Source organism: Mastigoproctus giganteus, chromosome 13 (assembly GCF_048544385.1).
Source record: "Mastigoproctus giganteus isolate SK-2022 chromosome 13, ASM4854438v1, whole genome shotgun sequence".
In the NCBI taxonomy this organism is placed as follows: Eukaryota; Metazoa; Arthropoda; class Arachnida; order Uropygi; family Thelyphonidae; genus Mastigoproctus; species Mastigoproctus giganteus.
The window spans coordinates 151737393-151748529 of record NC_143587.1 but is presented as its reverse complement, the minus strand read 5'-3'; the positions used below and the strand labels follow the sequence as shown (position 1 = coordinate 151748529).

Below are 11137 nucleotides of genomic sequence, written 5' to 3'. Positions count from 1 at the left end.
TAATTTGTGAAAAAATGGTACGTGATGGGGTAAAAAAAAACGAATAACATTTCTGAAATTAGAATAAAAATCTGAGTTAAAAACAGCTATTAGTTTACAAATATCGAAAACCATCGAGAGTGGTGTTATGTTTATTTACGAATTGGAAATATGTACATGATGGGGTAAAAAGTTTCGTGGTATTTTCTTATCACTCCTTTAGTGACAGCTGTCTATGCAATATCGCTGTCACAAAAGTTCACTTCGGTTACAAGAAGAAGTTCTTGTTACCGGAGTGATTTTTTGTTATCTTCATACGACACAGATAAGATAATTCACCTTATTAAGATAATTCAAGGTGAATTATCTTAACAACTAATTTAAAATGAAACTATTTTTCCCTACTGTTTCAACAGGAACATCAGTCTCGGAAAGTCTGGTTACATGACTTTTCTTCTTACTTTCTAAAAGTATTTTAGCAGACATATAATATCAAGTGAAAATTGCAGAGGGCTCTGCAGTTTGTACTTTAATAATAATAATAATATTATTATTATTATTATTATTATTATTATTAGCCATATGGTGCAAGGAAGCCTGAGGGTTATGCTGCACCAACCAAAAAAAAAAAAAAAAATTCTGAATTACCCCGAGAGGGAGAGAGAGAGAAGGGAATCACCAAGAATAAACTGATTTTAATAATAATAATAATAATAAAGAAAAAGAAGAATTATGATATCTAGCTCAGGACCCTGGTTGTGCCAAGCCCATACTCACCAGATGCCAAACCCTGGGGTTAATTCTCAGAGTCGGGTTAATAACGCAGGGGCATGTTTAGTTTCATGTAAAATTATTTAAATTTAACTTTAATTTAATTTCATTTTAATTTCGATAGTATTTTTCATTATAACGAAAATATCAATTTAGTGCAAGAAAAATTCATTCCGATACGAAAAATTATAATCATTATAGCAAAGATTTTTTAAAATCTTTGATCCTTATCGTGTTGCAATGATTTACTGGGCAGGCCTGTTCGAGATTACTCAGATTAGTAACTTTTGATTTGTCTATCTTTCTAAAATCTTGAGTGATTTTGGAAGCAGGAGGTTGTTTACTACATAATTCGCGTAACGTGCTGATAGAGGAGGAACCAGTGTTGCAGCTTTGCGTGAAGATGTATGGTTATTATTATTATTATTACAATTAGCCATATGGTGCAAGGAAGCCTGAGGCTTTTGCGGCACCAGCCAAAAAAAAAAAAAAAAAAAAAAATTTGAGTTACCCCTGAGAGAGAGAAAGAACAACAAGAGTCAGAAATAGAAGGGAATCACCAAGAAAGGGAAGAATGATGATATCCAGCTCAGGACCCTGGGATACCAAACCCATACTCACCAGATGTGAGCCCCTGGGAAATTTGTTTTACATTGTATTATCTGATTGCTACGATTTGAAAATGGAAGAGACTATAGTTACATGATAATAATATTTTTCTTTTCTTTTATTTATTTTTTTTATTTTTTTCGGGAGTTTAGAAACTTTAAAAGCAGCTTATGAAAGCTTTTAAAAGTTTTGTTAAGCACAAAACTTCCAGTTTCGTGTCTTCAGTGCTTTTTTTTTTTTGTTAACTTGCGAGTGTTCCTATTTGGTAAATTTTTTACTGGCTGTAACACAGGTTCTTTTATTTCTTCGAATGGATTATATTACTTGTTTCGCAATAAAGAGCCCAAAAACCATTCATTATGAAAAACTAGTCTTATAATACCAATTTAACTATGAAATCATTTTATCAGTTTTCATTTTGAAGATATTAACACGCGGAATGCTAATATTTGGCAAAGAAGACAAGGTTGTTATTATTATTATTTTATTTTCATAAAAAAAATCACCCATTACATGCAGACGTTCAGGTCTCAATATGCTTTAACCCCAGGGGCTCACATCTGGTGAGTATGGGCTTAGCACATCCAGGGTCCTGAGCTGGATATCGTCATTCTTCTCTTTCTTGGTGATTCCCTTCTCTCTCTCTCTCTCGCTCAGAGTAACTCAGAATTTTTTTTTTTTTTTTTTTTTTGGCTGGTGCAACAAAAGCCTCAGGCTTCCTAGCCATATGGCTAATGATAATAACGTGTAACCATAATATCAAGAGAAAATTGAAACTGAAATCTGAAGTGGAATCTGAAAATTCAGAATTTTCAGATTCCACTTCCGTCTTGCTTTAACCCTTTCGTTCCTGGGCATGAAACTTGATTTACTGCAAATAAAGAATCCTTTTAAATCTTTCAACAATTTAGCACCCTTTTTTTTTCTTCCGTTGATCGTCTCACAAACTCTATGCTTGGATCAAAAAATTTCAAATTCGAATTCATCCGTCCACAGTACGTTTTTCCACTCTTCAATTGTCCAATATTTATGGCTCTTGGCACAAGCCCACCATTTCTTTCTATGTTCCGGTTTTAATACGGGTTTTCAGACTGCTACACGACCATAAAGTCCTTGTTTAAGACGAAGTTTTACAATGGATGTAGACACGGATGTTTCTCCCTTCCTATTGAATTCAGCTCGGATTTATGGTGCAGTAAGTCGTCGATTGCGTTTTCTCGTGATTCGTTGTTACGCCCGCTCGTCCTGATTGTGGGTTGTCATTCAAAGTTTAAACTGCCAGCCTCCTTGAATCGTCGAATGTTAATTGGTACAGTACTCCTTTAAAATGTGACTGGCCAAACCTGTATTCCTCCACGACGAATATTAGAAGTTCAGAGGTAGAAGGAAAAATTTAGTGATTAGTAACTATTAAATTTAAAAAAGTAAACACATTTCTTTATTCAGTTCACATATGGTATATTTAAATAATTACTGAACTAAAGGGATAGCGAAATTGTGTATTGTTTATGTCCATTTTATGATCCTCTGTAACAAAAGACAAGTCTCCAGCTAATCTGGAATAAATGCTGTGAGAATATTCGTGAGCTATTTACAACTATGTTTACACAAACCCCAAACAAAAGCATTTGATTGACTGCAAAAATCCAAGAAATATGACATAGATGCATAGCATAGTACCGTGCAGATTTTGTTAAATTGAAGTTGTTTAAAAGTTAACTTTTTTTTTTTTTTTTCGCAGGAGTTATGGGACGAGACGTTATTTTATTTGATTATTGCATTACAAGGAAATTTAATGTTACTTATTTACAGCATTAGAACATTTGACTACAAGTGGTCGAACGCTTCGAAAGAAAGCAGGAACGAACTGATGGATACTGAGAAATGTACACACAACAGGATGTGACCCAAATAGTGAACGTACAAGGGGTTAGCTTGTTTATTTTGTGTCATAGTATGAAACTATTGATATTGCGTCTGGGTGGGGGGGGGGGGGAAGGAGAGAGAGAGATTGTGTGTGTGTTAATTGTAAAAGTAATGATAATCTCCTTCTTCTGTTCCTGTCCTGGTTGAGATGCTCATTAACTATCAATTATCTCTGATTCTAGCATCCACCCACTTATAAACCAACATAACCAGAGGACATTACATAATAATTTAAAGTGAAGTCATAAAAAAGGTCAAATAATGGTTTCCATCACGTGACCTGCTTGTTGCTTGGCTTTGCAGCGGCTGTGAAGAAATTTCCTGCCGTCTAATAGAAAAGAGTAGGTGAGGTCACAGCAACCGACCTTGGAGACGGTGCGAGTCTCATGCTCGCTGTGACTCCAATCTGTAAAAGTGGGTGGAGCAATAATATATGTTGAGTGGAGAGGGACAGTTGCATCAATTTAGTTTGTCGGAAGCTCCATGAGACAGATCTCCATCATGGGAACATTTGGAACTCTGCTGTTAACACTTGCATTACTGTGTTTGGGTAAGTAATCATAGAATTTAAATGCCAACATATTTCGTTTTTCTCTCTTATTTTACAAAAAATAAAATAAAAATAAAAGAATATTATAGCGCTCGCAATATTTTTTTGAAACTGAACAGGCAGTTTAATTGATGCTAAATCTTGACTTTTATTTGTCACAATCTCTTTTGTAGTTTTGGTGTTATTTGTAATGGTGTGACAACAAGATCAAAACTAAGTGCTTTATCTTGTAAATTTAAAATATTTTATGACAACTTTGTTTAGATCAAATAACGATAATATTAAAATGAATTTTAATCTTATTATTTATTTTAATATATTATGATAATTTACAACTTCGTTTAGATTAAAGAGTAAAAATCGAATTTAACAATAAAGATAATTGATAGGAAACCATCTTATTTCTAATTCTGCAGTCATGTTAGTAACAAGTTAGTTGTATTATTCTATTAATAATAAATAGATTCTAAACTTTACATAGGTGAAATACTTTTACTTCAAGAATTTATGGAATTATCCTCGGCCACCGCTACTTAACTGGCAAAGTGAGCTTAATTCTCAAAAGGTAACCAATTGATATTTGCAAATAAACATATATGTCAAAACATCGATCAACTTATTGCGAATATACCGCAACGTGCTGAAATGGCGCGCGCCATGGGTTTTAGTTCACTGGAAAGGTCCATACTGATCAAAAAATACTTGAAATGAAAGCAATTTATCTGTGCAAAATTTAGAATCTGTTTATTACTAATAGTCTTCTAACGGTCATACGTCTGTCGGATGTTTTCTACTCCCCTTCATCAGTGCCTGCAAAATTAGAAATAAAATTGTTCACCTATTATTAATTCTAATTTTTTTATTTAATCTAAACAATATAACGTTCAACGTGCGGTTCAAACATTATGCGAGGAATTTATTATGGGCCTTTTTTTTCACAATAATATAAGAGCAGCAACAACAACAACAACAATAATAATAATAAGAGGACGGAAGGGGCCTGATAGAGTTCGTCGAGCAACAGAACACAGCGATTGCTAACCAGAAGGAGTACTTCCAGAAACACACAACAGCACTCTACAAGGCCATAAGGAAGATAGACAAGCGGTATACTCCCCTCAACCTAAGCAAGGAATCCCCTCCCACCCAGAGGGCACAAACGAAGTTAGAAAGATGGGCAAAGAAGACACTCCATGGCAGACAGTACAATGACCTCCATCAAGATCATATAGATACCATTGCTTCCAATGCATGGCTCACAAGTGGGACAATCTTCCCCGAGATTGAAGGATTCATGCTCGCCATCCAAGACCAAGTAATCAACATCAGAAACTAGAGAAAATACATTGGCAAAGGAACCCGAAGTGTCAGATGTCTCATGTCGACGATACCACCTGGCCTCAGAAACGATCCAACACATCATCGATCCATCACCGCGGGATGCAAGGTGAGCGCCCCGACTTAGTACACACGTAGACACGACCAGGTAGCCAGGAAAATGTATCAGAAGCTAGGGAGGAATTGCCAGTTGATCAAAGAAAGTGTACTGTACTACAAGTACGAACCCCAGGCAGTACTAGACACCCCAACCCACAGGTTGGTCTGGGACCGCACCATAATAACGGATAAGACAATCCCGCACAACAGACCAGACATAACCCTTGTGGACAAAAAGGAAAAGGCTACCTATCTAATCGACACTGGCATACTCCAGAAAATCCATGAGGAAAAAATTAGGCAGTACACGAATCTAAGACAGTAGATCAAAGAGATGTGGCATATGCAACAAACAACGTCCATCGCGATCATCGTGTCCTACTGATATTAGCATTAGCATTAGTAAAGGCACATGATGCAAGAAAGCAAGCTTATATAGCATCAGCTAAAAAAAAACCCTTTCTCATTTCACTTATCCACTCGCTCCAAATGTTTGTCTAGTTCCGCCTTGAATCTGTTTAAGCTATCAATTTCTACAACGACAGATGGAAGTTTGTTCCAGCAATCAACCACACGCTGGCTAAAGGCAAACTTCCGCACATCTATCCTACAACTGACTTTCCTCAATTTGAATTTATGCCCTCTCATTCTGAGTAAGAAGAAGAATCCCATCAGCACTAAGCATGCTCAAACCATTCAAGGCTTTATTCGCCTCAATAATATTTTCAATTTTAATGCCATAATTTTTATTTTTGATTTCAGCTTTTCTTTATATCCAAGTCGCTAAACAATGTATAGTATTATATAAAAGTATATCGTTGTACGCAGTCTCCCCACTACGTTTTTCGCATAGAATGATTAAAAACCTTTGTGCTTTGCAGTGAAGAGAATTCTTTTTCCCATTACTTGTGAGCAGTCGTGGAATGGTGAGTAGAGTGATATGCAATTAAAGCAGAAGGTGAAGTTTTCCAGTAGCTTATTTGGGCAACCCGAATTCAATGCATCATAAATTTTTTAAACTTCTGTGAGAATTCCCGGTTTCGGGATGAACCTGTATTTCAGTACAAAATACGTACATAATACATAGAAAAGACAGCTGTAGAATAGATGTGCGGAAATTTGCCTTTAGCCAGCGGGTGGTTAATTGCTGGAACAAACTTCCATCTGTCGTTGTGGAAGTTTATAGGTTAAATAAATTTAAGGAGGAACTGGACAGGCATTTGGAGGGAATGGTGTGATTTTTTTTTTTTTTTTTTTTATTTGGCTGATGCTGCATAAGCTCATGCACTTCCTTTCTGCATCACATGCCACTACTACTACTACTACGACTACTATTACATAACTGATATTCCAGTTATGGTTTAGTTCTATCTCTATATTTTGTTATTATTGTTGAAGGGTTTTAGGCGCATTAGCTACTTGTCACTGTATGGGCAGCATAGGGAAATACAGCGCACCGTGAGTGGACTGTGGCTGCAAATCTTGGGCCCTGAGAGTACTGTATTGCACTAGCCTAAATGTTATCGGATAGCCAATAACATCTAAATAAATTAAAAATAAGATTGACTTCACGGTTATGAGATCAATCATATTTTTGATTACAGCTTGGTGGGCTTGGTCAGCCAAGGACAAGAAGTCGTGTGCGGTAACTTGTAAAACATATGTTTTCCGGTGGCTTGGTATCTATCCATGGTTGTTTTTTGATTCACTATGATTCACTATCTTCTACTAAGTGGCACACTTTCTAATTCTCACGGAATGGTTGTAATCAAGGTGTTTGGGTTCACAGGTAAGTGAATGGTTTGGACAGGCCCCCTCCCCATATTACACTGCAGTGGAGGTAACCTATTCAGGAAGCCCCCCTGCCTTGTTGATATCATACTCCTCACTTTGGTGGCATGGCGTGGGATCTGCTGACACGCTCAAGCTGGTCTGCTCAGTGTAGGACTTATATTACAAAAAAAAAAAAAAAAAACCGAAGTATTATTTTTAGACTATCCGAATAATCAAATTCATCTGCCGTGCTGTATGTCTTATATCTGTTAATTGCGTTTGTTCTGTGGTCGATTTGTCTGTTTTTCTGGACCAAAAACTGGGGGGGGGGGACCTTGCTATCTACGCCTGAGACCGACTAACTCATCCACGGAGTGAAAAAGTCCATTAAAGTGCCTCGCGTCATCGACAGGATTCGAACCCGGGCCTTTTCAACCCGATGTGGTGAGGACGGTGACGATACCACCGTGCTACCGCGCAGACGGTCTTATATTACATTGCTTGCAGCGCCCATAGTGCTATCTTCCCCCTCATCCCCCCACACAGGTCCCTCTATTCCTTTAACTTCTGCACTCAAGGTGGAAATCTCTCTATCATCCACCTTCTTTACCTTTACCTGTACTTCTTATCTCATACTATCTCCCCGCACTCCATTCCAATAAAAACTTCTGATGTTTTTTAGGGGGTTCTCCCTGAGAAGCTTAGGCGACACCAGGTTTTGTCCCAGCCAGAGACCTACACTCTACTACCTGGCCCACCTCCGACGTCTTCCATGGCAACAGGGAATCTTGGTCCTTCAAGGGCCCGCGGCTAAGTGGTCAGCGGAACAACAGACCAACGCTACACTACGCATACTACGCAATATCTTACACTTTCTGGTCTTTACAGAGTTCGTATTGCGATACAGAGTATACTACGCGGAGTTGGGGGATACTTCCAGAGCCTCAAGACCGTAAACACTATACAGATAGCTGCGTATGAAATCATACGCAGCTATCTGGAAAACAAGCACATCATCGTCAGAACCAAATTTCAGGAAGCAACTAAAGCAATTACTCAAGGTAGTCCACCGGGCTCAGTGCTGGGTCTATTCTTTTGAACCATAGTGCTAGAGGAGCTTCTAAATATGGATCACTTCCTGCAGATACTTTTGCCTTTTCCGATGACCTTGCCATCGTTGTTATGACAGAAATCGTGCCACACTTGAACGTCAAGAAAATATTATTTTTCAAAAACTGCAGGATTGGACACAGGTCACAAACTAAAAATGTCAACTGTTGAGGAAGAAGGTAGAAACCTTTGAAAGCTTCAGTTATTTTAGCGCTTTTAATCTAGTATATGTTATTGCATTTTAATTCAGTATTTTATTATCATTTTATTTGTACATTCACTTACATTTGTTTTATCCTATCTTAAATCAGTATTTTATTATCAGTAACATTTTATTTGTATAATCACACTTATTTTGTTTTGTTTGATCTACTGTAAATTTATTGTAAATTTAAATATAAAGCTTTTTAAGATTTTGGTTTTCGTTTTTACTTTAATGGTTGGTGAGAAACGCTAAAAATCATAGTAACACCCATAATTTACAGACATAATACATATACGAGTATATGTAAGAAATTACGGGTGGCCTTAATATAATAATAATAATTTAATGGAAGCAGTGTCCGCGCGGTAGCACAGTGGTATCGTCACTGTACTCCTCACACCGGGTGGAAAAAGCCCAGGTTCGAATCCCGTCCATGACGCAAGTAACTTATGGGCTTTTTTTCACTCCGTGGCTGAGTTAATCGGCCTCAGGCGCAGATAGCAAGGTTTTTTCCTAGAAAAATTGGGGGTTTTCGTCCAGGAAAGCAGTCAAATCGACCAGAGAACAAATTCAATTTACAGACACAATACACATGGGCAGTTGAAAGTAAATTTCTAGGCGACCTAATATAATAGTTTTAGTAGTGAGTATGGAAGCAGTTTTAGGAGAGAGAGAGAGAGAGAGAGGAACCATTATAAGAGCTGGCCAAGGCCACCCTAAGGCTACATCAACCAGAAAGACCGCTATCTGGCTCTAACAGCAAGACCGAACCTTGCAATGTCATGTTATCAACTGTCTCGTGAGGTTGCTGCGGCCACAGTTTAAAACATTTTCAACCGGACTTGTGTTAAGAAGGCTCAATTCAAGTGAACTCTACTGCAAGGAGCCAGTGGTTTGTATCCCATTAACCCAAACTACCACAGAGCTCGTCGAAACTGATGCCATGAGCATGTGACTTGGAGTCCTGACAAAGTTCTGTTCTCTGATGATTCTCGTTTCAGTCTACAAACAGATTCTAGACGTGAGAAGAGAGAGAGGGAGAGAGGCGCCTCCGTAGCCAGGTGGGAAGGAGCAGCAGTGCATAGCACACGCTTTTTGATTAGACCGGGGTTCGAGCACGTCACCACCAAATACGGAGGATGCGGAAACGTCAGAGAATGACCACCGCATATCCCAGAGCAATATGGCCTTAATTGCTAATGCTCCTAAAAACCCAACAACTAACAAACAATTATCTGGAGACAATGAGGAATGCGGTACCATCCATCGGACATCTGCGAAAGGAACACTTACGGTGGAGGAACCGAGAAATATGAAGAGGAACACTTCGTATTCCTCTTCATATTTTTGATAGTGGTATCGTAACTATGGAGAGGTACCGACAACAGATCCTCGAACCTTATGAGCGACCTTTTAGGGGTTCTGTTGGCCCAGATTTTCTTTTCATGCACGATAAAGCCACTGCACATAGAGCTCAAGTGGTGGAGGAATATCTTGTAACTGAAGATATTCAACGACTCCCGTGGCCAGCACGATCACAGACTTAAATTTGATTGAACATGTGTGGGGCGCTCTTGGGCGTCGCATTGCACGCCTACAGCCAACTCCTGGGTCACTTGGTGAGCTAAGATCTGCGCTGGTGAAAGAAATGGTATTTGTTGCCACATAATCTTATAGACACCCTTATATCGAGCATAGGCCACATCTCTGAGTTCTGTTTAGTGGTTGGAGGGGATCATACCCGTACTGATGTCATTACCATATTGTCGAATATCTTGTATCGACTTCTGTAATGTGACTTTTTTGGTAATTCTTATACAACCCATATAAACGTTCGTTATGCCTGTCCTAAATTTCTCGTTGTGTCCTCATTTCATCGTTATTTTGCGGTACACCACAGTACCAAATTTTGTCGCGTTTTGTTAATTTTGTTAATTTCTACGTGTTTTGTTAATTTTGTCGAGCAATGTAATACATAACACAAAAGTAATAATAATTTGAAGTCATTCTATATTATAAATACTCTGCAGCGTCCAAATTAACTAACATATTTATTTCCCAAAATGAAGACTTGTTTCCTTTAATCTTCTAAACTCATCCATCTAAATTCCATTGTATATCAATCGATAATCTTGTAATTATCTATTAGCTCTATTAAATGTTGACAACATATTCAAAACTAATTGTGTTCTACGATTAAATACCTGATTTGCAAAACTTTTTAAGTCATTCAAGTTGTTTGAATTTTCAAGAAACATATGTTTCTGCCCAGGAAGAAGTCCTCCTACACTAACCGTCTGTTGTCTAATGTCACTGTAATTAGGGCAGTATAATTATGGTAAAAATGAAAACTGTTTAGTTTTCATTTTTACCATAACTACAAAAGTGTGTATGATGAATCCGAAAATTAAACAGTTTCTCGTTGAATGTTGTTGAATTATTACCTGTAATTATGAAAGAAGTCGAACTTGGTTATAACGAGCATTCAGAGCCGAAACTAGGCAACCCTACACCTGGGGCAAAAGTAATATAAGAACGCCCTCCCCCCCATTATATGCAGGTAGTCAATCTAGGAATTCGTAAAAATTACTTTTGTAATGATCTACAATGCTCTCCTGCATGTGTACACACACTCTTGTAACACAGTTGGTAGGATTGCTGTCCTTCCCACACCGGGTGGAAAAGTTCTAATGATTTGCATATATTTATTAATAAAATAATTTAAATAATACAATGAATATAACAAAATAAAATATCAAAGAAAAAGAAACTTACAA

General features: G+C 37.6%; 1 protein-coding gene across 1 annotated transcript in view; it reads left to right on the top strand.

Moving 5' to 3' along the window:
* Positions 1-3651: 3651 nt before the first annotated feature.
* Positions 3652-11137, top strand: part of LOC150076524 (uncharacterized) — a 67746-nt gene continuing 60260 nt past the window's right edge. Inside the window, exon 1 of the mRNA XM_090387075.1 lies at positions 3652-3835. Within this exon, the coding sequence (XP_090243201.1) occupies positions 3769-3835 (67 nt within the window). The 5' untranslated portion in view covers positions 3652-3768. The remainder of the gene's footprint in view (positions 3836-11137) is intronic.